The sequence below is a fragment of the Astyanax mexicanus genome, chromosome 3 (assembly GCF_023375975.1).
Source record: "Astyanax mexicanus isolate ESR-SI-001 chromosome 3, AstMex3_surface, whole genome shotgun sequence".
In the NCBI taxonomy this organism is placed as follows: Eukaryota; Metazoa; Chordata; class Actinopteri; order Characiformes; family Acestrorhamphidae; genus Astyanax; species Astyanax mexicanus.
Genome location: NC_064410.1, coordinates 46,378,188 through 46,406,173, shown reverse-complemented (window position 1 = coordinate 46,406,173; position 27,986 = coordinate 46,378,188). Strand labels below are relative to the sequence as shown.

Genomic DNA, 27,986 nt, shown 5'->3' with positions numbered 1-27,986 from the left:
AGTTTCCTGCTGTGACATCACATGCGAGGGCCAGGTAATAGTGGACATGCTGGAAGGGTAATGTCTGAGAGGAGGAAAACACTCACCAGCCAGATTGAGTTGCACTCCACTGTGGTCCATGAGGGTGCCATTGACCCGGTTGCTGAACGGTTCAAAAGCAGTTATGCTCAGCATGGCTGGCTGCTTCTTCCCCAGGTACTCGTACGATCCCCTCCACAGAGAATTCTTTGCAAACACTCCACTAGGCACTGAGAGAAAGAAATGAAGAGAAAAGGAGAAACTCAAATTCCATTTATTTCAAATGCATTGCTCTATTTTGGTTAAATTTTGTGAGTCTCACGCTTACCCTGGAGTTTAGTGTTGGGGGGTTCTTGCACTGTTCCAACAGTTTTTCCGCTTGGTCTGTTATCAGCTGTGGGAAGAAAAAGAGACAAAGTAAATGAAAGACATTAAGAGAGTGTTACCTAATGGCAAGCCAATGTTTAAAAGGCCTAAAAAATGTCAACTTGCATTTATCTAGTTCAATAATGAGAGTTTGGTAAACCTACAAACGGTTGTGTCCTCCTTTAAAAGCTGAATTCATTGCACTGAAAAATATGCCAATTCTAAAAAGTCTTGGTTCATATTATTTAAACCCTTAGAATTGTACTAAAATCCAGTCTACCAGCTGGAGGCTTAATGCAAAAGGTGCTTCAGGGTGTATAGATTTAAATCAAGAGCTGACACAATTATACAGCAGGCTGGAGTCATTAGAGCAGGTAAAAGCTAACACCAGGCTGATTAAAGCAGAAACCAATGTGGTTATCTGGTAAAATGTAGCCTTTGACACACATAAAAGCTAATGCTAGGCTGACCAAAGCATACAAGGATTCTGTTAACTGGCACACTAGAGTTTTAAAGGGACGTAAAGCTAATCCTAGGCTGAACAAAGCATAAGCATATCTGACATACTAGAACCTGTCGACCTAACCAAGGATATGTTTTCTATTTAAGATGTAATATCATTCATAGTGTTGGAAATGTGCAAAAACTCTGCGGGTAAACACTTATTAATGGCACTATAGTAGGTTTAACCAATTATCTTTTCCAGAGTATTAATTTTCCATTAATTACCTCTCCAGTGAGCCATTTATTTCTCCCTAAAACATGCTTAATTACTCTTCATGACAATGAATGAGTACAAGCTTTAGTGTCGCAAGCCCTGTAAACATGTAGCCTAGATCTGCAGACCTGAAGGATCATCGTTTGTCAGAGATTTTTTTCCTAATTGCAGGGTAGGCCATACAGTATTGCACACACTTTATTAGCTGTCAAAAGCCTGAGCTTACTCTGTGTCAACTTTCCCACAGGTGCTGTTAATATCCCCTCGCTGTGAAAGGGCAGCAGCGCAGCACTCTCCTCCGTCTTTATAGCTTAGCTTTAAAAACTATCAGCGCCATATTTCACCCACTTTCGGCTCAAGATCCATCAAAGCTGTAATTTGGGAGGACCACTCTCCTCTTCCACAGTGGCACAGTGAGCAGCACGATTGTTTGCATGCTTTTTGGATTATTTTGTTCATCTTAATGGCCATGTCGGCTGAATGGGATCCATTCATGTGTCAGAGGACGTTTAGTACAATCTGCGCGTTCCGAAAGCCCATTTTCTCCTAACCCAATCGGAGCCCTGCACTGGGCTAATCAGGGCTGTGAAAGTATGAAATTCCAATGATAGCATGATGAATTGAGCCCCCTGATCGAGCCAGCCTTTTGAGATGAAACAGGTGCACACAGCCATTCATCAACATTAGTTGGAGAGAGAGGCACAAAATGTGGTAAATGTGAGCAATTAGCTGTTTGATATTAAGGCAGATGTACAACTGCTGTGTTTGTGCAAGTGCGAATGAATAAAAAATAGAGAAAAATCGGAAAAAAAAGTTTTAACATGGAAACAATGAGAAATAGAGTAAGTAAGAGGGTCTGTAATTGTGCAGATGTTTCACGTGTCTGGAGCCACTGGGTGTATATACCTGCACATAGTGGTGGCTTCCCGGTCCAGCTGCCATCCGCTCTGCAGGTGCGGTGTTCAGAGCCTCCTGCCAGGTAGAAGCCAGGCTGACAGGTGTAGATGAGTGTGTAGCCCAGAGACGGCAGCTCTATGGCTCTGGCATCTGCCTGCGCTGGGAGCTCAGGCTGACTACAGTGATGAGCTGGGGGAGCGAAGAGGAAAGAGAAGAGAAGAGGGAAGGGAAAAGGAGAAGCAATGAGAAGAGAAAGGAAGGGAGAAAGAGAAGAGAAGGCAAGACTAAACTCTGCATAAGGTTCAAGCTAAGTTCTACTGGAGTGGCATGTCTTGAATACAAAAATAGTTTTTCTGCATTATTCATCAACCGTGAGGGAAATACTTGCATGAAGCCGAGAGAGCAAGAGAAATCGCAAAACAAAGTAAAGTAGGACACATTAAATGAAGGCAGCTTTTATATCACAGAAAAGATTACTTACCGATGCACTCTGGCTGCATGCCACTCCAAGTGAGATTGGGCAGGCAGGTACGAGAGATGGAGCCAAGGAGCAGGTAGCCCTTTCTGCAGCTATAAAACACTGTACTGCCAATCTGTTTGGAACCAAAAACGCAATTTGGTTTAGGGAAAACATGCCAACATGACGAGCAGGTGTATTTAATTTTTACATGCTTTAATGCGTTTCGGTACCTGGTAGCCTTGAGTGTTGTTCTGATAGCCAAATAGCGGGGTGCCAGGATCCACGCAGCTGGTGTGACTGGGATCTGAAACATATTCCACAAAATACTCAAATACACGCATTTTTATAGTTTCATGTCATATCTACCCCGGCAGCCTGCATTGCAGCTTTTACTAAAGAAAATTACTATATGGCAGTAAACAGAGGCGTGCAGACATAGACATCAGGTGGTGCTAAAGCACCACCAACTCTGCCCTTTATCAACCAAAGTGCCCTTTTGAAACTTTTTTTTTTTTTTTAATATTAATATTATTAAGATTTTACTGAGGCCGGTTTGAAATGATCTTTTGAAAATCTGAGCGATTAATAACGAGTGAAAATACAATGCCCTGAAATCAGCTGCACACACCCGACCTCTCTCTTCCTCTGTCATGTGACACCGCGCTGTCACGTGCAAGACACACTAGATGCGCTGCAGCAGCAGTTCAGTTCAGCTAATCTTCAGCACAGCACGCACGGCTTCTTCTCCTCCGTTTCCCACCAGCCAGGTAACATACACATCAAGTAAAACCGTACCCCTATATTCTATATGTGTTTTATCAGTTGGTGGTGTGACATTTTTCCATTGAAAACTCACGTTTAGAGAATGATACAAATAAAAGTCAAATTTCATTCAACATGTGCGTGTAATTTTTTTTATAATGAAGTGTTCCACCTGCGCTAAAAAGTGCCCTTTTTCCCCCCTGAGCACTTGCCCCCCAAAATGTCTGTGCACGCCACTGGCAGTAAATATGAACTTAAAATAACGATGAATGATTCCAGAGCACTTTTAGATAATTTAGATAATTCAGAGTTTAACATTCTGAGTCAAAAGTTCTTCTAAGTATTGTGTAATAATTTTTTTAATCTGGAGCTTCTCTCCCTCAGTTTGTTTACTTTCACTGTACTCCCACAGTTTAGAAATTTCCCCCCAAGACAATGGAATGCTGAGCCCTTAATGGGATTTGAACCCTCACACACTTGATAAGAAGCAGTTAGACTGTTGGGCCACTCTTTAGTATTCAGGCTTTTCTTTGTTTCCTGGACATAAATGTATTAGAACTGCTACACTGCTAGAGGGGAGCAACTATCCAACTAACTACTTAAAAAAAAAACAGAAGGTTCAAACGTTCAAAACAAAAGTGTACTAACATGTACTAACGTTTTTGAGACAGTTCAGCCTAATTGTACATTTGTTGCTGACCAAACTGAGATGAAAAACTAAAAAAATCTGAGTTAGCAGAACATTTGACTAAACTAAGTAGAGTTTACAGTATATAAATGCATGCCTTCAGATCAGATACTGTATGAGTCTGTATTTACAAACATTTAGATATCATACAATAACTGATTCCAAATTGTTCTTCAGATTAATGCAGCTCTGCTTCATACCTATACAAGATGGCTGTGTCCCACTCCAGGTTCCATCATACTGGCAGTATCTTCGCGTGGAGCCGACCAGAACAAGCGGTGGAAAGCAGGAGAAGGAGACGGAGGAGAGGTAAGTGAAGCCTCGGTCCTCACGTCGGCCCTGGGCTGGAATCCCTGGCTCTCCACAGAACACAGCTGCAACACAGGAAACAGAGATGCTCTTACATGTTGTAAACAATGACTATGTTTTTAGTACTGCAGTTCAAGCAAAGACCTGCAGAGCCAATGCTTAGGAATGTTTGGCTGTGTTCTGCTGTGACTTACGGAAGCACTGTGGCTTTTCACCGCTCCAGTTGCCAGAGCCCTGGCAGGTGAGAATGGTTGGCAGAGAGAGTTGGTAGCCCTGGTTACAGGTGTAGCTGATGCTGGAGCCCCACTGGAAGTCTGTTCCCATCACCTGGCCATTAGGGATACTGGGTGGTGCTCCACACACAATAGCTGCAAGAGAACATAGTCGATCACATGCAAAGAAAGAAGATTGAACTGTTTTTTTTTTTTTAACTATTTAAACTGCTGCCTTGTAATACTGCAGCGTCAGTGCTGTGTCTACCAGAAGATCTTACAGCATCTCATGCTTCCCTCTGACAAACTTTATGGAGATGCAGATTTCATTTTCCAGCAGGACTTGGCACACTGCCCACACTGCCAACTACCAACTTGTCTTACATAATATTCAAATTTTCTGAGATACTGATTTTTATATAAAAGAAACACACAATATATCACTCTGTGTGTAATACATACATACATAATCTATACAATATATGAGTTTCACATTTTGAACTGAATTACTGAAATAAAGTAACTTTTTTTGAGATGCGCCTGTATATTATCTGTAGGGAAATTTCTTTAGCAAGATGAAATTTGCATTGTTCCATAGTTTAGGAATCAGAAAAGTTTGGATTCAGCTTTGTTTTTATTCTGGTAAAAATCTGTGTTAAGAATTTATGATTTAAATAATATGATCCATTAAGATACAGGTTATAGCATCAGAATGTTGCCGCTATGTCTTGCCAAATATGTCAGCTGTTTGGAAAGTGTGTGAAGAGTCCATGTGTTTGATATTAGTGCAGTTATTTAGTCTGCAATATGGAAACATTTCACAAACAGGAAATAAATGATATTTTGTTGTCTGTACAGCCATAATGATAATGTTAAGGTATACACTATATGTCCAAATGTTGTAATTGACTTTTAATGACTGATACATTCAAATACTTCAAATACATGAAAGTTACACTGGGAGTTGCAGATGAATTTGGGAGTTGGGTTGTCCTAATGCTTTTTTCCATGTAGCGAATGTAGTCAGTGCCTGTCCATTTTTCTCTTTCTGACAGGTAATCCACCACTGTTTACCAAACTCAAAGTGTCTAATCCTGCTACGGTTGGGGATTAGAGCAGTATAATGAGCTCCAGCCTCTGAGCTGAACTGTACCTTTGCACACAGGTTTGGTGCTGTTCCAGGTGCGGTCCTTTGTGCAGATGAGAGTTGATGCTCGGTCTGCATCCATGGTGAAGCCTGGAGAACACTGAAAGCTGACAGAGCGACTATAGGTGAAGTCACTGCCCAGTCTGAGTCCGTTTGCAGGCACCCCTGGGTCTCCACAGTTAATAACTAGACATGGAGGAACAAAGAAAGAAAGAGAGAGAGAAAAACGGTGTGATAAACAGCATGATAAAGCCTACAACAAGAGTTACTTGTATATATATATATATATATATATATATATATATATATTAAGTACAGCGTTATAAAGGTGAAGTTTCTCCAGCACTAAGGCTGGGTGCACCAGCGCTGCGGTTAGCGGTTAATGCTAATGCTGCTGCTCCCAGCCTTAGTGCTGGAGAAACTTCACTGAAAACCCACCCTTATACAAAATATCGGGATTCTAAGCTTACTGACAATAAACAGTAAGCGGTAGCACTCACTCAAATAAACTGTTTTTTGTACAGAAATCTGTGTAGATTAACATCCAGTGCTAAAATTATTTATTTATTATTTATTTTTTATTATTATTTTGGTACCACTTTAAAATAAGACTAACTTTATGAAGGGTTTATGAATGGTTTACAATTAGTTAATTAATGGCTACTAAATAGGTTGTAAATGCCTTAAAAATAATTAATAATCAGTTATAACACATTCGTAGAAAGGTCAACAATGACCTGTTGTTTGCCAAATAGTGAACCCACAGCCATCTATATTGTTGCCCTTTCTATGTACGTGTTATAACTGATTATTAACGATTTTTAAGGCATTTACAACCTAATTAGTAACCATTAATAAACGTATTGTAAACTATTTATAAACCCTTTGTAAAGGTATTTTTATTTTAAAGTGGTACCATTATTTTTTCAAGAAATACAGCTTCCCCATTAGAAGGGAAAATGCTAATAACGACACCCTTTCTCACTTCGATGTAGGCATCCTACATTATAAGTCGCTTATAGTCCACAAAAACGGTATGTTTAAAGGTATGTGGCAAAATGTTTAGTTTCTCTTTTTTGTGCAGAATGAAAATAATCTATAAAGTATTTTACGGGGAGAAAAAAAGATATTTTATCATGCTAAACCTCATTAAATCGCACCATTGATACCTCTCAATTAATGAACTGGTTTAGGGTTCCTTTTTACTAGCCTCTTTTCCACTCAGAGCACATTTCACCCCAATTTAACTCAAACAAAGGCACATTTCATCATTCATAAAGCGTCAGCAGTTTAGGCAGTAGTCACTTCCTTTATTCGGTGCCACCAGATCCAGCTCTGCACAGGAGAAACAATCCGGAGTGCCTTGAGACATAATACCTGGCTGTAACCTCCATTAGCTCAGAGCTTGAGCTTTCTCAATTGTGTTTCTGAAGCAAGGCTACACACACATGCTGATGCTAAAAAGGAAGCACAGGGCTAATCTGTGTCACTTCAGAGCAGCCTGTGTAGGTGTCTCTGATCAGCTCTAGCAGGGGTTGTACAGAAAAAAAAAAAAAAAAAAAAGAGAACATTGTCTCAGACCAGTCCCACAACACCACCCAAGGCTTCAGTTGGACAAAGCCTTATTCATCCTCAGCCTATACGTTCTTTGAAAGCATGGCCACTGGGAGATTTGTGAATGCATAATGTATGAAGACAGTGAGCTGAGAAACCATGTCCTTATAAAGCTGCTAAAGCCTTAACTAACCCTGCGCTGAGCTGCAGGAGCAGTAGTGTTGGTTATATAGTACCTGTGCACTCAGGCATGTCTCCAGTCCAGGTTCCATTGACGGTGCAGTGGCGAGTGAGCAGGCCGGTGGAGTAATAGCCCTCCCTGCACGCATATGTAATAGAGCGGGAGAAGACCAGGCCATCGTGGAACTGGATCTGAGCATTCCGTGGGGTGCCAGGATTGCCACAAGAGACCACTGAGAGAAAAAGAGAAAGAGAAAGAGAGACAGAGTTAGAATTTCATTAAACCAGGCAATGTTTAACTTAACATTCAGAGTCAATAGCACAAGTATTACACAGTCTAGAATGCATGCTGCACCAATCAAATATTATAATACTACAACTACCACACTTTGTTGAAATGAATACCATTAAAGGGTTCCATGTATTTCTTTTCATTTCCATTAAGGGTCAAATCTATATCCTCTATTTTATGTATCTTACCTTGTCTTTTATGTATCTTGTCTTTGCTTATATTCACGTATATAACAGCGTTTCATGTTGCCTAATTATCTTCAAATTGCACATAGAGCCATATTAGACAGATGCTAAATCAAAAGCAAAATATGTCCTCAGTATTGTGACTTGCGTGTAAATATGATAGGGCTTAAAAACACATTAAAAACGTCAGCTTAAAAGTTACGCTGAAATTGACTGAAAGGTTTGGGTTTTGTTGAAAAGAATGAAACTAAAAGAAAGAGTAGAAGAGAAATAAGAAAAAGTGTAGTGACAGAAAGAGATAAAAAGACGCTGAGAAAGGCAGAAAAAGAAATAATAAAAAATATAAGATCAAGGGAAGGATAGACATGTGGAGAAAAAAGAAAAAAACGAGATAGAATAAGAAAAGAAAAGAATAAAAAGGTGGGCGTAAAAAATAAATATGATCGAAAGAAAGAGAGCTGTAAAGACAGATTTGGAAAGACAAAAAAAAGAAAGAAAGAAACGGATAGTCAGAAAGAGAGATAGAAAAATATATATTAATAGAATAACAAAATAGATATATATCTATATCTAGAGAGAAAAAAGGGAGGTGGAGGAGAGAGAGAGAGAGCGAGAGAGAGGGAGACAGTAAACAGTAAACAGTGAAAACACCCAGAGGAATGGTGCTAGGTGAACAAATGTGTATTTGTGGAAGTGCGTTTGTGCCTGTACAGTATGTTTGTGTGTGTGTGTGTGTGTGTGTGTCTGTGTGTGGGTAACGGTATGACTATTTTTAAAGCACACAGATCAACAGTCTGATCCTCGGAGGTCTTGAGGAGATCAGGGGCAGGAGTGAAGCAGGAATGCAAATGACTAATGGGATGTGAACCCTGCTTTAACCTTTATTTAATCACATCAGCGCCACTGAGCAGAGCCTGCTCTTTCCCAAGGCTGCAGTGCTGGAGGTAGAGGAGGGGCAGGAAGGACCGTCTTGTAGCCGCGGAGCCCGCTCCTAGTGCAGCTGGGGGTTAAGAGACCCGCTCAAGGGCACACAGGCAGTGGTCAGAGAAAGGGCAGGGACTACACAAATCCACTGCTATCGAGTCACTATCCCTAGTGTCCTGACTGTGATTAAAGCCGGCAGCTCTGCTGTGGGCCTTTAACCCACTAAGCCGGTCCCACCCATTTACCCAGCTCCAGTAACTGCTTCTTAATTTGCCTTTTAATTGGTGTGAAGAGTTATTACAACCCTTCATTATAAATTAACCCTTTAAAAAGCTATTACTGCCTATTAATTACATTAATCTACTCTTTCATTTTAATCACGATTTCTCAGTGCTGATGCTGCATTGTTGAGAATGGATTATTTTTATTACACTGTACACTTAACTGCTTCTTTTTAAAATGTTTAAAGTTATCCTAGAATTTCAGGTTTTCTGTTTTTATATAGTTTTCCTTTCTACATTTAATCTATATTTTTGTTACATAATGAGAGTTTGATACATGAAAGTGACATGCCATAACCCCGAAAATGCCTTCTATGGTGTAATCCTGGTACACATGCAACACTGTGGATAGAGGAACACAACTTTTCAATGTAATGTTCACATCCATCTGGCTTCCACTATTTTAACTTATAAGTCACCTTGCCATGAGCACACTACCCAGTGCTAAACCTCACTCACATCATAACACCCCACATCTTATACAGATGTGGACAAGCTGTCTCCTCTCTTAACACTTCTAAATAACTTTACATAATGCTATCACAAGACCATTGGCATACAAGTGTTATTATATTAAAATAAATACAGCTCTGGGAAAAAAATTAGAGACCACTTAAAAATGATGAGAGGAAGGTGGATGATCACAAGCTATCAAACCAAGCTGAACTGCTTGAATTTTTGCACCAGGAGTTGCATAAAGTTATCCAAAAGCAGCGTGTAAGACTGGTGGAGGAGAACATGAAAACTGTGTTTAAAAAAGAGTTATTTCACCAAACATTGATTTCTGATTACATGCACATTTCTTATGATATTCAGAACCTTCACATTTAAAAGACTTATCCCATGTTTAAACAAAGCCATAGCGCAAAAACTAGGGCCTTGACTTGTCACTATTTTCTTTCAAAGACACACAAAGAGGACTGATCTCTGCCTGATCTCTGGTGGTCCTTGATGTAAAACACTGGCATGTAGTAGTTAGAATGTAAATGGATGGTTGGATGCTTGGACTGTTATCGATTTGTTCTATTTAAACATACGTGTACTCTGAGAATCAACCATGCTGAACCACTAATGCTGTAAGACTCTGATGTACCGGCAAAGATTAGAATGACCCGACAGTAAAATCAATATAAAAGTACACACATGTACAGCGATGCTCAAGCTTAAACATATGTGTTTCTGTACGCTAGCCTGTAAAATCCACAAAGACAACAGCGAGGCAAGTGGCGCACTGCATATTCCACAAATATAAATAATCAAAAAATGACATTTTCTTAGAAAAGTAAAATAAAGAGTTAAAGCAGAGTGAGAGAGAGAAGGAGAGTGAGAGAGATAGAGAGAAAGAGAGAGAGAGAGATGGCATGTCCCCACGGGTAATTAACCTGAGTATTTCTGCTCTTCTGACAACCCTTTCTCTGCAGGCGCTTTACCCAGACGAACATGAGCGGAATGGCAATGCAGGGAGAGGAGGGTGAATATAGGGAGAGAGGGAGGGACAGAGAGAGAGAGAGAGAGAGAGAGAGAATCAGAAGTGGATGAGGACAGAGAGAAAGAGAGGGAGGTAAAGAAATATTTAGAGAAAATAAGAGAAAGGAAATGACAGAGTAAAGGGCAGAGAGAAGGAAGCACAATAAAGACAGAAAGGGTGACAGAAAGAAAAAGAGAGATTGAAAAAGAGAATCAAAGGGGAAAGATTGAAAGAGGAAGAATGAAAGAATGTAAATAATTGTAAAGAGAGAGAGAAAGAGAGTGAGACAAAGAGAGAGAGAGAGAGACAGGAGGGCAGTACAAAACTAAGAAATTAAGAGAACATGGAAAAGAAAGGGAAAAATAATAAATTGTTGTGAGTTGTGAGTTGTGAAAAGGAGGAGAGAGGGGGGGGGGAGGGGAGGGGGGTCTGGCACACTTGTCTTGTTTGGGATTCACACTGCAGCAGATTGAGTTTGCAAGCAGTAAAAGAGCGAGTACAAGCAGAGGGAGAGTAAAACATGTGTACAACCCCAGGTGATACTGCAGCACTAGAAAAACTACAGTAAAGCTTCTAAGGCTTAAAGGATAACGCAGAGGGGAAGAAAAATTCTTCTACTGCTCCCCCTCTCTCTCCCTCGCTCTCTTTCTCTCTCCCTGCTCTTCTCTTTCTGTGTGTTTGTGTGAAGTTTGGAGCGAGGGAATAAGTCCCCCTGACCGAGGCATTAGCATAGTGTGTTTAATCTCAGAACAGGCGGCGTTTCCGGTGTTGCTGTGATGAATCGTGAAGTCAGGCCGGCATGTTCCCCGCAGCCCTGCTGCTGTTCTGGCCTATACTCACCCTGACACTCGGGCTGCGTGCCCTGCCAGGTGCCGTTAGGCAGGCAGGTGCGCTCTGAGGACCCCCGCAGCACGTAGCCCGGCTCACAGCTGAAGCGAACCACACTGCCCGAGGAGAACTCTTCACCCAGTCGAATCCCATGAACCGGTATACCAGGGTCACCACACCTACCTGAAGAATCACCTGAAACACACACACACACACACAGAAGAACACTTAAACCCTGAGGGCTCATAGGCAGGTCCAGTCTTCAGTTTCTCACTCTCGTAACCAGGTAACAGTAGTTTCACTGATATTCCTCCCTATTAGTTTCCTAGTGGTTACACAACAGGTAGTATCGTTTAAAATAAGCCTTATAATACCCCTAAAGGTTAAACCATTAAAAAAGGTTTAATGAATAATTCAATATTTGAATATATTATTAATATGCCTAAGAAACAGCAGGAAATCACCAAGGAGCATCTACACCTTTAGTCTGATAAAGATAGCAAAGATCTGTAATTATACATGATAATGCAATCTGGAAACATCCGATTTCCCCCAGCCATTTAAATCCCACACCATTCTCCCAGCTCTCTGGTTTGACAAAATGACAGCAGGCCACAGAGGTGAAATACATGTACCTTACAGTATGTGCATAAAGTTAAAATAATAGGTGTACATAATTTAATTAATGCTATACAGTTAATTTGCTAGGTAGAGCAGCTAGAAGGAAGCACTGAATGAGCTCCACCTCAATCCCAACTCCACAAAACACTGAATGGAGCACCATCGATATAGAGAATGTAGTTCCACGGCTCCACAGCTCAGTGCTGGGGGTCTTTATACCCCTCTAGCCTACGCCTGACATTAGGCATGGTTCCAATAATTAATAGATTTATGTTTATCTGTTCCGGAGTCTTATTTTTTTGGCAATTGTTCACCTGAGATTGCTAACTGTGCTGTGGAATATATTCACATGGAACATTGGCACAGGGATGTCCATATTAAAATCTAAGAAAGAGGTTAACCCAAGCTAGATTAGGCTGGTAGACCAGAAAGAGAAAGTTGCTTGACCAGTGTGACCAGCTTGATTGAACGTCTAATCATACCAATAAACATGGTAACTTGTCAAACTCAAAAACAAAACAAAAAAAAAGTATACACTTTTACACTATTTTATTAAAAACTAAGCTGCTCAATCAGTTTACGTAACCTGCCTTTCATCAAAGTTTAGGTTTTCACCTGCATGACCAGTGTTTTAACCACCAGTGTTTAATCAAAGACCAGCTCAGACCATCTAAAACCAGCTACTTAAGCTGGATTTTTCAGCAGGGCAGGCTTATCTACAAATGACTGGTGTGTGCGCAGTGCACAGGCTTTCACTGCAAGCATGGACTGCACCTTCTATAACTAATCAGCTGTTTAAAGACCAACTGATTAATCAAGTGGAATCAGGTGTGCTCTGCATGTTAGGAATAAAAATCTGCAAATCTCCACAACCCGCCTACTGTGGATAAGATTGGGCACCCTGTAGCTACATGTTTCCAGATATCAAGTGGCTATCCCCAAATTAGAGTGTCATCACTGTCTCACAAAAATACCCTGTATTTCCATTTTTTATGTATTTCCATTTTTTTAAGAATGGACCAACAGAAATGCTGCAAAATATATTTTTTTACATTTCATTGGAAGTTAGAAAGATTTTTTTTCTCCCATAAATAAGCCATTTAAAAGAGATTTTGTGAGACAGCAACAATACTTCAGTGTACTTTACTATGACAGTTTTAACTCTATTAAGCTTGCAACATAAATCATGATGTTATTTAAAGAGCCATTTTTATGGTAGAAATAGGTTACTGAGCCATTAACTGCATTTACTAGAAAATATAACATTGGCACAGTGTTGATACATCAGGCAAATTCCTAAAACCATAAGAAGACATTCAAGAAAACCATATAAAAGCATTTATATGAGTTTTTTTTTCCATTTTTTCCAATTTAGCTAGGCCAATTGTCCCACCCATTCAGCTGCTACTGAGCTGTATAGGCCTTATCACAGGTGATGCCACAACACAAGGAGGCTGAAGACTAGCATATGCCTAGAAGTGATGAGGGGAAAGAGTGCCATCTACCCACCCAGAGAACAAATCCAATTGTGCTCTTTCGGGGCTTCAGCAGCTGATGGCAAGCTGCATGACTGGGATTCTAACTAATCATAGTGGCTGCACTTTAGACTGATGGACCACTCTGCGCCCATTTATATGAGATTTAAGATAAGTAACTGAATAATAAATCTTAAGTTTGAGGCATTTTAAAAACAGGGTGTTGCTTCCTTACCATAGGGAGTATATATCAAATATCTAATGAAGGTTCTCTATGGATGAGGGTTCAAAATGTAAAAAAAAAGAATTCCCCTGTCTCCTCCTTTAAAAATTAATGCAAGTTTTGTTTAGACCAACAAGAAAATTCCTCAAAACTCCCCTCAATCGTCTTTATGCTTGTTTATGCTTCCAGCCCACACATACACCAACAGGATGCTATTAACTCCATTATAGCTTTGAATCTGTTCATCTAACACTTAGTAAACAATAAAAACATTGGATAATTAGATTCACATTATGCAGCTTCTCTCTGAGGTGGCTATCGTGATATGCTGATGAGGTGAGAATTAAGACGGATCTGGGGGACTTGAGTCAGGTGATAATAGACTCTGGATGAGAATGCGATGGGGACAGCAAATTTCCTTCCTTTCATCTGTTCATAATAGAAACTCATCTGCTGCTCTCTCCTGGTGAATTTACAAATGATCTCCCCAGTCCTTCATCTGCCCACCTGGCACCGCAGCACAAACAGACGCAAATCCAGGACGTCTCTTTAAATTTAAGCAAATATTTAGAGCTGCCTGTAATTTTCAATTCCTTGGTCTAAAACTCATTCTCTGGATTTGATATTTATCCCTGGGAGATCAGTGTGCTCTGCAGTAAAGTGGTCAGTGTGATCCCTGAGACTGGAGAGAGAGAGGGCAAGAGAGAGCGAGAGAGGGACAGAGATAGAGAGAGAGGAAGCTGCAATTTTTGAGAAATATGAATGTCATGAATTGTGACATTATCCTGTCAGGCCGGTTTTACTGCCAGGGATGAGGCTGTGATCTGGCATATCTAAGAGCTGCGAGGGGCTGATGGCTTTATAGTGAAGCAGGGCAGCTCATAACCTGGCAGGCGTGTGGGAGTTCATGTAGCAGGGGCTGATACAGAGAGATTAAAGCCGTTTATGGAGGGACAGAGCGCTCGCCCTTCAGGCCCACTCTTACACAGCTGTATTACTGGTCACTGATCTCTGCTGTGAGCCCACAGCTGCTGATTCATGCCTAGCCTTGCTGAGGCCTGCTAACATACTTATAGCACCCTTGAGAGCGAGCGAAGGAACTCTTAGGACCATTTAAAAAACAGTTACTGTTTTTTTTTTGTATAATACTGATAGAAGTATAGAAGTAGAAGTAGAAGTAGTTCTGTGACTATTTACACAGTTACACACATACATTTATGGGATTCCTGGGGATCATCAAGATGTTTTTTTGGCAAATGTAAGACTGGGTTCTTTATTTCAGAATAGTTTTTGGAGCTCTCCCATGGAGACCATTTTTGACTTTTTTTATTAATTATTTTTAAATCACTAACACTGACCTTGATGGAGGCAAGTGAGACCTGCAGTTTAAATGTTGTTCTGGGTTATTTTGTGACCTCCTGGATGAGTTGCCCATGCCCTTTTGGAGTAATTCCACATGGGGTTCACATATAAATGTGAAAAACAGCTCTGATTTGGTTTGCTGGAGTCCCAACGCTTTAGAAATGACTTTGTAACCTTTTCCAGACTGATAGATGTTTATGATGTTAATGTTCTCATCTGTTTTTAAATTTCTTCAGATTTGGGCATAACGTGTTGCTTTTTGAGATCTTTTAGCTGCTTCATGTTGTCAGACTGGTTCTATTTAAGTGATTTCTTGTTTCTACAGGTCTGGTAGTAATCAGGTCTGGTTGTGGCTAGAAGCTTTCCAAAAAGTGTGATTAATAACAGTTCATTTATGTGGGGTAAACACTTTTAAGTTGGTTAGGATCTTTTTTTTACCATAATAAATAAAATCATAATTCAAAAAGTGCTTTTTATACTTACTCAGGTTATACAGTATCTGTCTGGTATTAAAGTATGTTTGATAAGCTGAAAAATTTAAGTATGACAAAAATGCAAAAAAGAAATCTGTAGAGGGGGCAAATATTTCCATTGTATTCCATTGTATTTTAGTTATTAAAAATTCCTCCTATCTGTGGTACTGCCAGACAACAGCAATGACATTAACCTGTTAATGGGTCAAAAACTGTATGGGAATCCTAAAAAAAGGCCTCATACACTGACACCTGTAGAAAGGCAGTGGAAGTGTGTGTGCGTGTGTGTGTTATGAGCTGAGGTTGGTATGGTATTAGTGGTGGAGGGTACCAGTGCAGTGTGGTGGGGAGCCGCTCCACTGGCCATCCAGCTGGCACATGCGGGTGGTGTTGCCCACGATGGAACGCTGGCCCATGCAGCTGTAACGGATGACTGAGCCCACTGTGCGCCTGTCCCCCGAGATCTGAGCATACGGAGGCATACTGGGATGATCACACAGCACCACTGCACACACACAGCAGGAGGACCACATAGAGATAGAGAGAGAGAAAGAGAGAGAGAGAGAGACAGAGTGAATGCTAAAACCTATGCATAAATTGTTGTGTTATTTAGCTAAAATGCACAAAAAGTACACTAACTGTCAAAAGTAGTGCTATATATTTGTCAAAATTATTTGCTAAACATTTTATTCAAAAAAAAATTAAAAAATGATACTATATGTGTAAAAGCCATTTTCAACAGTATATATCACTTCATATGAATCCAATGATCATGCAAATTTCCTTGATTTTACCAAATGAAAAACCTCTGGAATATAATCATGGATGATCACAAGCCATCAAACCAAATGTGAACTGCTTGAATTTTTGCATCAGGAGTGGCATAAAGTTATCCAAAAGCAGTTTGTAAGACTGGTGGAGGATTTCTTGTTTTCTACAAATAAATGATAAATATTTTTATTTGGAATTTAGGACAATAGAATAAAACAACAATGTTCATTTTACTTGTAAACATATACCTATAAATAGCAAAATCAGAGAAACTGATTCAGAAACTGAAGTGCTCTCTTAATTTTTTTTTTTCAGAGATGTAAATCATGGCTTATTTTTTTTGGAAGACAGCATCACACAAGTAATATTTATCATGTTATGACAAGTCCAATACATTTTGAGGTTTATATAAACAAAATATTCTAACAGTGTGAAAAAGTTTTAAAAGAAGGCGAAGTATTCCTAAACTCTGACAAGTAGTGTAATATAATGCTGCAGGCAGTGGGTAAGTGTTACAGGCAGACAGCGTTTCTTACAGAGGCATTTTGGGAGGGAGCGGTCCCAGGTGCCGTCTCCCTGGCATGTCAGAATGCTGGTGCCCAGGAGGTAGTATCCTGGATTACATGTGTAGGAGACAGTGGTCTGGAAGCTGTAGCGATGGGGTCCGCTGGACAGGACCTGTCTGACACTGTTCTCCACATGACCCGGCTCTGTGCAGTTCACAACTGAGGAGAGAAAATAACAGCATGAGTTCATTTTTGTACAAACAGCAGCACATAGTGACAAAATAACCTACAGCGTAATAAAGACACATTTCAGTGTATTTGGACTTCCATCCATCCAGTCCATCCATCCATCCATTCTTCCATCGACCCTCTTAATCATGCCACTCCTCTTTTCACCACATTTACCACATTAACACAAATATGTATCTTGGTTTGGCCTTTTTCATTTTGCAAGTCCTGCAGTTTCCTGTGCATTTCAGAGCTATAATCTTGTGTGTTGGTCCCAGTGGTCCGGAATCTTGCTCTGTTCTTGGTTTTAGGATTATGGACTTGGCTGCTTTGTTGCTGCTGTGTACAGACCTCTCGCTGTGTTGACTACGAGTGTTGGATTGCCCAAAATAAACTACTATGTTCATGTACCATGCATCAAATCCCAATCTCACCACTGCCATAAAAAAACTCACAAATCCTTTAAAAAAGGGAAAAATTTTAGCTTTATACAACTTATAACTAATTTTAGATTTAATACATTCTTTTTTGAAGTTAGATTTGCAACACGTTCTATAAATCAAGTATTAAGAACAACTACCTAAGCACATTATTTAAATAATATCCAGTTTACATCAGAATAAATACCAATAAATCTAACTACAGTAAAAAGTAGTGGAAATTTCTCATTTTAAAGACAAACAAGACAAACTGATGTCTTGTGAGCTAGTCTGGAGAACAAAGCTTGGTCCATATTTCTCCAGGACAGTAAATCCATCACCAACTCACCTGATTTAACATTATAAAACATTTTCACGGCTCTGTATATACTTTACTCTGTATATAATTTACAATAATAAACATGGGTCTGTTTAGTTGTTCAAAACTAATTATAGTTAAATGCATAACATTACATAGTATGATAATTTCAGAGCATATACCAGGTTTCATGCCACCCAGTCCTCTCACCAGAATCCATCTGATATTCACAAGTCTACCACATGATCTCCACCCACCAATTAGCAACTCCTGTCCACAGGCTTCACCTATGTTTTGATTTACATCACTTTTTCCTCTGTATATCATCATGTCTGTCTGTCTCCTGCATTGTGAAATATTGTCATTGTTTCTCAGTTCATATCGAGCAGGTTCTCTTCTGTCATTCTCTCTGTTATTTGACCTACTTTGCCTTCTGTTTTTGTGTTTTGGATTCTGCCTTACTGTTTGGATTACTGGTTTGTATGCCTCCTGCCTGGATTTTGATCAACACTTGTTTGCTCACCACTCTTGTATCATGTTTTGCTCTTCCTGTTTTGCTCCCTGACCTCCTGACTTTTGGATTGGTATTTAATTAACAAACCTACTATATGGGTTTATATCCACAAGCGTTTGGTTAGTTCAGCCAGTGTTATACCAGGTTATTACAGATTATATAAAGTATTTATGTTTTATAGTAGTAAATTCACATTATTTTACCACATTCACGTTCTACACCTTATTTATATATATATATATATATATATATATATATATATATATATATATATATATATATATATAGGGACATAAACCAGAAATTCTAGTTTCTTATATATATATATATATATATATATATATACATATATATAAAAACACTAAAAAAAGAAAGTTTGAAGCTAGCATGCAGTGTATGATGGATGTCTCTTAGGGCTTCGACAGCTGATAGTAAGCTGCATAACCAGGATTCTAACCAGCGATCTCCCAATCATAGTGGCAGCACTTAAGACTGTTGGACCACTCTGTGCCCATTTATATGAGATTTATATTATAGTGGCACCCCCTACATAAGCAAACTGTACTACTCATTTAGTATGTTTATTATCACTATGGTTATAATCTATATCAATAGATCTTCTGTCTCACGTCTTAAATTTCTAAACATTTTCCCCCTTTCTTCTTATTGTTATAGAAACTAAGGTGTATGTATATTCTTGCTTATAAATGTTATGCTTTATTCATAATGCCAGCCAAGCAATTATTTAATAAACAAACAAATAAGATCCAAATACAGCCTGACACCTTCAGTCTTGAACTAGTCTTGAAAAAAAAAGAGAAAGTCTGAAGCTTGCGATCAGTGTATGATGGATGGCTCTTGGGGCTTCGACAGCTGATGGTAAGCTGACCATTCTAACCAGCGATTTCCCGATCATTGTGGCAGCACTTTAGACTGCTGGACCCCTCTGCGCCCATTTATATGAGATTTATATTATAGTGACACTCTCTACATGAGCATATTATACTATTCATTGAGTATGGTTATTATTATCACTGTGGTTATAATCTATATTAATACATCCACTGTCTCACCTCTCAAGTTTCTAAAAGTTTCCCCCTTCTCCTTTCGTTGTTATAGAAACTAAGCTATATATTCTTGCTCATAAGTGTTACGCTTTAGCTACAATGCCAACCAAGCAATTATTAAATAAACAAAAACAACAAATAAAATCAAAATACATTGACACCCTCAGTCTTGAACTAGTCTTGAATATTTGTCAGTATACACGCTTAAAAAAAGAGAAAGTTTGAAGCTTGCATGCAGCGTATGATGGATGGCAGGCCTGGTGGAATGGAGAGGAGGCTAAGCGAGACAGAGGCAAACGTCTGTCAGTTCACCACCAGATGGAGAGAGTCAGCGAGCGAAAGAGAAGGAAAGAGAGCACACTTGAGTGAGATGGAGAACTAGAGGCAGGAATTAGCTGCGTGCTTGTACCCTAATCAATCCACACTCCATACACACTCCCGTCTCCAAGTTCCCCCCTTTTCCGATCCCGACTGCGCCTCATCAGATGGCATCAGGCCCGCGCTCCGATCAATCTGGCATAAGAGACGGGCGCTGGGGAGGATGAGGAGGAGAGGGGAGCGAAACAAGCCCCGGCGGTGCAGCCGCCATTAATAAACCATCCGTCCTGCACTCGCACATGGGTGGAGTGGGGTGGGGTGGAGTGGGGTGGGGGGTACACTCATGCTATTTATACTGCATTGACATGATGATGGAGATGTGAGCAGTGAGAGACAGATGGGACAGGTTGGAGAGGGGGACGCCCTTCCGCTGAGCGGCTAAGGGCCTGCTAGGGCGCCGCGCTTCTGGGTACTAGTAGCACTCTAGCTCCTCACACACAGCCCAGTGATTTATTCACTACTTTCAGACACTTTCACTACTTCAGCTCATGTTGCCACCCACTAATCATGAAATGGATAGGAGAAGTGAGGGCATTCATTTCTGTTAGCTTATACTGTCTGCAGTGCAGACGCCGAATGGCAGTTTGTGCCATAAGCATAAGTGATGAAATGAATGGAGAACACTTCCAGGATTTACTACAGGGAATTTGACGTAAGCTCATAAACCTGGCTGGTAATGTCGCTGAAGTAAGGGAGTCGTGTATGTCTGACAAGGTAACTTCATAAAAAAGAGAGATAATGTGTTCACAACTTAACATCTGGCAATATAAATTTAAAAATATCAATGCACTTTCATAATTTTTGTTTTTTAATATTTTTCCATTATGCTAGATTTCATTATAATGCACTTTTCTAACAATACATTGTTAACTCATTACGCTATTACTAATTGTGCTTTATTTATTTTTATTAACCAAAATACTGGACATCTCAGACTGTTATGCTTCCTCCTGTGCATGTGATTAGGAAGCTAAGATTGCTGATTACCTGATAAAATGCGCATCTGTAATTTATACACAGTCCATACAAAAACATACAAAATTCTATTGATAATTTGCTGACTGTAACAAACAGAAACAACTTTGGTGAAGTGCACAAAATCATGCTTGTGTATTTAAAAATGCATAGCACTGTGTAAACCAAATCACATTTGTGCAAATCCTGCAATATCACTGTACTGCAGTACTCCATATCCTTCATTCACATTCATTTGGTTGCTGATTCTATTTCTCAGTTCCAGTAAGCTGAACTGCCTGCAAGTTCAAGCCATTAGGCTCTATTTCCCATCCCTGGTCCTGATGGACCCCCTGCCATGCACATTATACTGTTCCCCCTACTCTTATCACACCTGATTCAGCTAATCCAGTAATTAACAAACCCCTCCTGAGTTGAAAATGCTACTTTAGTGAAGGAAACCAACCAGGGTCAGCCAGGAACAGGGATAAGAAGCCAACCACAAACCACTAGCACATTCAATTTAGTGTGGTAATACATATTAAGATCTAATAAATCAACAACAAGAAGATGATGGATGAACGGATGGATTGACGAATTAATGGATGAATGAACGTGAAAAGAGAGGTAGAGGGAGAATCCACACCAAGAGAAAATAGGTCCAATTCATCTGATGCTGGACACGATTGGACATTAGACTCGTTTCAGCCTCTGGCCGGTGGCCATTTGGTAGGGAAGATGGATCATTTTCTGGCCTGGCCATAGACTTATCAGTGTGGTTTTAGGAGGCCATTTTGAAGACGGCAGTGACTTGGTCTGACACAAATTGGTGCTGATTAGCGGGGCTGTGTGGGGGCCCTCTGAATTATTGATGCAGCTCACGGCTTACGCCTTTCCAGCCGAGCTCCTTTTGTACCATTAGCTGTGATTCTGCTGCTCTCAGTGCTAATGATGGGCCGTGATGGAAGGGAGATGGTGGCGGAGTGAGCGCCGAGCATCAGACCACTTCAAGTTCCCTGAGCCAGGGTAAACACACATTTATAAAACAAAGACAGGGGAGGATGGAGAGGGAGGAAAAAGCCAACTTTAACGATTATAATTAACATGATAGATCTGATAAAATGAACAAAGAGCGGGCTAATCCTCTCATGTATCAGCATTTCAGGCTTATTATCATTCTCACCACCTCCACAACCCACTCATGCACGCTCATACTAGCATACTATGACAATGCTGATATAGAAACAAGGACAATAGTTTTGTATGTAAAGAGATGCTATTGAAAGAAAAATTGTGCCTTTCCTAAAGACCCATTTTTAGTAAAGATTAATTAAGATTTAATGTATAGAAATGGTCATCAACCTGGTCATGCAGATCTTCTTTCTACCCATTCCAGTTTTTGCCATAATCTGCCACATCTGCTCCCAGTTAATTAATCTCTTTGGAACTGAATGGCTGCATTACTGTTAGACAAGAGCAATGAAGACAGAATAAGTGTGTTTACATACCTATAATTAATTTCCGCTGGTCTGAATCACTTAATAAATATGTAAACTTAGAGATTTTATACTTTGATTTCTGGTTTTGCCTTTGTGGTTGTAGGTCCCACAGAACAGTTTGTTGACTGGGTGTATATGATGGTTCCTCCCCATCTCCCCCAATCATTGTGCACATCCTTGTGAGTTTTTAATTTCTAAGTTTATAGCTCAGAAAACAGAATTTATGGCTACAAAAGCCCTGTGTGTTGCTGGTAGTTTTGTGTTCAAGAAGAAAAAAACAAAGAAAAATACAGTGGATTTGTTTCTTTGTGTCTCAAAGGGATCAGTATGGGCTGTCTGTCCTACAAAAAGAATTTGATGTAACATCAATAACCTTACATAAATGTAGCTATTACATTTTGAAGTTGCCAAAGAAGAGGCCAAAGCACTGTTCTTTAAGTATGTCAAACTACACGCCCTTTATTTAATTATAATACTAAAATTAGGGTCGGACACTGGAAATGTGTTTACTCTGATAAAACTTTCAAACTTTCAAAACTGGGCTGGAGGTTGATGTTGGCATTCACCTCCAAATGTTCACTGAGCTGACCAATGACTTTGTATTAGACAGTTGAAAAATAACTGACTTATGTATGGAGGAGAATGATGTGGCCAGTGGATGCCTGGAGGTGGCCTGAGATTTAACAAATAATAATACATTGTCAAATTTACCTGTACTAAAAAAATGCAGGTGTGAAAAGACTCTAAGAGCTGTAGATGTTCAGTCCATCCTCAGATATGTAAACAGAGAACCACATTTCTAAATTTAAAAGATCATCTCAGCAGCAGGCCTGAATGACAATCTCTTCTTTTATTAAATCTGCTGGATTTCTGAGACAGCCGCACAAATAACCATGTTTCTGATCCACGAGAGGTCAAGTCTTTTAATGTGGCAGCAGCCGTCAGCGGCTGAGGCTCAGTGTCTCTTGGTTGTCAGTGCGGGGACACGACCCCGCCTGCAGTCCTTTTTGAAGCTGCCACTGAGACTCAGCCTGCAGCTTTAACTGAATCTAAACACATCCTCTGGCTGGAGCCTTCCAATTCCACCCGGCCAAGCTGCAGAAGCTTCTTCCCTCTTCAGTGACTCACTTCACTTACACAAAATATACATATAAAAATATATGAACAGAAATACAGAGAAAAAATGTACTGGAGCTGTAGGGGAGATCTCGCAGGGGGGAGGTTGATTCCAACACAGATGAGGGTCGGCCAATCATTTACAGGGCACTTAAGCACTAAGTCTGTGTGATGTGAGAAAGCTTTGTCTCTGAGATAGCACCAAGGAGGGTATTATTACCATGACAATGCAGAAACAAAGGCATACGCAAACACCTAATGCCTACAGGCACAGAGTTTTAATCACAGCAAACAATTTCTATGGAATGAATTGCTTATTTTAGTTCACAAAGTTTTTTTGGAGCGAATGGTGTATAATTTACAAACTTACAAACACACACACGCAGTCAATGAACATGACTTACTTTTACATCTGGGCAGGGCATTGCTCCATTGGCCATTGGGCTGGCAATGAGACTTGACAGCTCCCTGTAGGACGTAGCCGGTATTGCAGGCAAAGCGCACAACGTCGTTAAGGTTGAACTGATTTCCATGGGTAACACCATTGGCAGGGTTGCCTGGATGTCCACATGTAATAGCTACAATACAAAATTAAGATTGTGTTCATATCATGGTAATACTGTTCTTATGACACTGTTTAACTGTGAACCGCTACTTACGGACACAAACAGGAGCCTTTCCAGACCAGCGGTGGTCCTGCTCACATATGCGAACTGATACCCCGATCAGCCTGAAGCCAGGGTTGCACTGGTACACCACACTCCCCCTGTAGTTATAATTCTCTCCAATGATCTGACCGTTCACGATGGGGTCAGGAGAGCCGCAGTGACCAGCTAAAGAGAAAAACACCCACGCACATACCAACAGATGATGACCTTGAGGTAAAACCCAGAAGCAATTTAGAGGCATAACAGCCCGAAAATGGCTGTCAGGTGAGGTACTGTTGTCTTACCGAGACACTGGACTTCAGATCCACTCCACAAACCATTGGACATGCACTCCCTCACCCTGGTGCCCACCAGAGTGTAGCCCGTATTGCAGGAGAAAATGGCCGTGGCTCCGTACACCGTGAGAGTACCGATCTTATTTCCATTGGGAGGAGTGCCAAGGTCCCCACAGGAGATAACTAGATAAAAAGAGTGAATAATTTGTTCTCCATTATCCATTGCAAGGGGACATCTTTAAAAAGCTAATTCTGCTTATTCAGTTTCGACAGGCATATAAATAGGCATATAAGAGACAAGTTCTCAAAAATGTGACAGCCAGTGTTCCCTTTATGTGAAAAAACAATTCCCAGATTCCTCAGATCTGCACAGCTTTATATAATACAACTGTGATATAAAATATGAGCAAATATGTAGAAAGATTGAGTGTCTAGACAAATGACGAAAGTCATGGGATAAGAAAGATATAAAAAGGATGTGTGTGTGTGTGTGTGTGTAAACTCACAAGATAACACCTTACAACTTACAGAATAAAGTCTTTGCATACCCAAGCTATATTTATAATATGCAATTTACCAATATTAGGAAACCCCAGCTTGCAAAATGCATTCTGTCTACTTTAAATTGTACTTATTCATTGTACTTATTTAGAATATTACAAGCTATAGCTATTTGTAATGTATTATAAAGTTTCTATACGGTCAAAGTTTCATCTTGGAGTTATATTATTAATGACAGATTTTTATCACAGTTCATAATGCATAATTAACATGGCTATAATGTGTTATGCATTCTTATAAATATGTATAATCCTGTTTAACTTCCTTATAAATGCATTATAATGTCTGATGAATCTGTTCATAGAGTCTTAAAGACATTGAATTATACATTACTAAAATATTTTTACAATATTGTTTGGACTATGACATAACCTTTGAGACTAACTAAAAAAAAGTAAATGCCAGGCAAAACGTAGAATGACTGAGTGAATGAATGAAAATGAATGAAGGTTCTTACTTTCACAGGCAGGTCTTGGCTCAGGGTAATCCCAGGCGCTGCTGGCCTGGCAACGGATGACCCTCTGACCTTTATAGAAGTAGCCAGGATCACAGGTGAGCATCATCATGGCCTCGTACTGATTTTGCATGCCATAAATAAGCCTCCATCTCCCATGTTCCACCGCTGAGTGGCCTATGTCAGGGCAGGTGACAGCTGGAGAGAGAACAGGCTTCAGATTCTACTGCATGTGATTGTTTCCACTACTGTGCAAAGCTGGTAAATCCAGTATTAAGAAGTAAAAGAGGCTGCTTTTTGATTCTGATTTGAAAAGCTTAGATCCACTGAATTAACATTTTTAACCCCTTATACAGTAAAGATTTATCTGTAGGTTCAGACTTCAATATTAATTTAACTCAAATACTATAAGAACAGTACACGTAATGTATAGCTTATAGCAGATATTGGATAATAAGGCTTAAGTTTAATCACATCCTATATGTAAAGTAATGCTAACTGGCTAAGTCATTCTTAAGCCAACTGGAAGCCTAGTCATTTAAGCAGTTATGACAGCTTTGCAGCTTATGGTCATCTATGTGTTAGGGGTAGAGAGATTTTCTGAACTTACGTATGCAGCGGGGCGGGGTTTCTACGGGAGTCCACCTTCCTGACTCTTGACAAACTGTTGACAATGGCACTGTGTTGGCCAACCGGAATCCAGGGTTACATCTGAATGTGACTCTTGAGCCAAGAGTGAAATCCTGCCCAACAACACTCCCGTTTACTGGAGCAATGGGCATCCCACACGACACCACTGAGCAGAAAAAGAGAAACAGAGAGAGAGAGAGACAGAGAATGAGAGAGAGAACCGTAGTGTGAGAGGCAAAGACAAACATGATAAGACTTATTACAGTCTCCACTTACAATCCCTGGCTGTCCAGAACACAGGAGGTGATGAAAAGTGACAAAGTGAGCTCTCAACTCTAATGTAATCAGGATGCAGACAGCTGAGTTTATAGCATGCCGTGGAACGTTAGCGGGTGCAATTCATGATGAAGAGTAAACCAGCTTGGAAACTAATTAAATGTGAAGTGTTGTGCGCCGCTTTCCACAAAGCATGAGGGTCCTGGGTTTGCTAATCAAAAGTTTTACAATTAATCTTGTTATATTTTTTTTGTCACTACAGCTGCACATACATAAATGACGAAAAGCACACACACATATATGACTAGTATATATACAGTGCATAGAGAGAGAAAGAGATGAGGAGAGAGGGTGGCATAAAGAGAGACACAGAGAGAGAGAAAAATAGGGTAATGTGAGGAAAAAAAAGTGAGGTATTGGAAAAAGAGAGAGGGAGTAAGAGGGAGAAAGAGGAAGAAAAAGGGTTTTAGAAGGTGGGAGAAAAAGACAGATGGGCCAATGGAGAGAGGGGGAGAAAGAAAGATAGGAAGGGAATAGGAGGGACACAGAGACAGGGATATAAAATGTCTCATTGACAAGAAGTTTTCGTAACTGATGCGTAAAGAGGAGGGGCTTATGGCCTAAATGCAATCAAGCTGAAACATCTGGAAATTGCATCAGCCATATATGTGTTGTTTCTATCATAACGAGATCACTGGTTCAATTCCTGATGATACCATAGCCATTGAAGGGACATAACTGTCTCCTCAAAGTGTGTTCAGCTGTCCAGTGATGTTAAAAATTGCAATAAAATATGTGGTACATTTTAGGGCTTGTGATCTTCTGGGCTTATTTTGTAAGTTAGCTCCAGCAGAAAGTTAAAATAAAATATATGTTTTTATCTAATCTATCTGTTCTATAATAAAAGACACTCTACTTAACATCGAAAACAACAATTTCAAAATCACCTTGCAATCAAACCCTAGTTGGTGAGTATAATGAGTATAATCTGTTTTATGTTTACGTTTACAGTGCACATACTGAGCAAACATGCACACACACCCTGTCTCACTGGACAACCCAGCATTCTGACTGTTCAAACATGGCTCTGTGGCAGCTAGTGAGTGGTGGGTTCAATCCAACAGAGAGATTACACCTGTGCATAGATTCAGAGCACCTGCTGCTCCAAGCTGCTGCTGTAGATCAGAGATAGAGGAATCCCGCAAGTGTCAGCGCCACAATGCAACAGCTCGTTTTCACGGCAGGGCATCAGTCTCACGCAGAAACAGAGGGGCTATGTGTGTGCAACAGATGTGTAGCGATGGGTCTAAATCACTATGGCTGCCCTTTACAGGAAAGCATCTTCAGATCTTCTGGTCATCCTTCAAACCTCAGCCATAGAGAGAATAATACAACACACGTATACTCACACAGATACCCAGATCCATTGATCTTGCTGATTGTATGCGAGCCATGGGGCTGTTCATTTCAATTTGTCCAGCAAATGATTGCTCGTATTTAATGCAGATCTCATTGTACTCTAATAGAACAGAGAGGGTCCTGAGAGGCTTATGGCCTGAGGCACCACATACCTTTCCCAGTCAAATTAAAACCTGCCTCGCTCGCAGGCGAAAGCCTCGTTAGTCAGCGAAGAGCGCTACAGAGAAAGGCACATGGGAGACTGTAAAATGGCCGACTGGATGGCCAAGCGTGCTTTGGCGAAAGTCAACTGTCGGTGCGTGAAGAGTTTCTCCCCTCGGATGGCACATTAGCAAAAGTGTCTGAGCGAAGGCTGCTGGCTAGACTGTTTATTTTGTGAGCAATTTGGACGAATGTAGCCAAGGCCCGCACTCTTCTGGAATACAGAATGAGCTCCAGCAGTCCTGGCGCACTTCTGATGCTGCTGATGCTGCTTCTGCTACTGGAGAC

At 40.3% G+C, this 27,986-nt stretch overlaps 1 protein-coding gene across 1 annotated transcript in view; it reads right to left on the bottom strand.

The window, feature by feature from the left end:
* csmd2 (CUB and Sushi multiple domains 2) overlaps positions 1-27,986 on the bottom strand; it is a 430,187-nt gene that overhangs the window by 12,702 nt on the left and 389,499 nt on the right. Inside the window, exons 50-66 of the mRNA XM_022683200.2 lie at positions 25,783-25,968; positions 25,176-25,370; positions 24,167-24,340; positions 23,874-24,047; positions 23,619-23,792; positions 16,751-16,939; positions 15,775-15,948; positions 11,302-11,484; positions 7,368-7,544; positions 5,584-5,763; positions 4,413-4,586; positions 4,110-4,283; positions 2,690-2,763; positions 2,481-2,592; positions 2,009-2,188; positions 347-412; positions 87-248 (exon numbers count right to left, since the gene is read on the bottom strand). Of these exons, the coding sequence (XP_022538921.2) occupies positions 87-248; positions 347-412; positions 2,009-2,188; positions 2,481-2,592; positions 2,690-2,763; positions 4,110-4,283; positions 4,413-4,586; positions 5,584-5,763; positions 7,368-7,544; positions 11,302-11,484; positions 15,775-15,948; positions 16,751-16,939; positions 23,619-23,792; positions 23,874-24,047; positions 24,167-24,340; positions 25,176-25,370; positions 25,783-25,968 (2,748 nt within the window). The remainder of the gene's footprint in view (positions 1-86; positions 249-346; positions 413-2,008; positions 2,189-2,480; positions 2,593-2,689; positions 2,764-4,109; positions 4,284-4,412; positions 4,587-5,583; positions 5,764-7,367; positions 7,545-11,301; positions 11,485-15,774; positions 15,949-16,750; positions 16,940-23,618; positions 23,793-23,873; positions 24,048-24,166; positions 24,341-25,175; positions 25,371-25,782; positions 25,969-27,986) is intronic.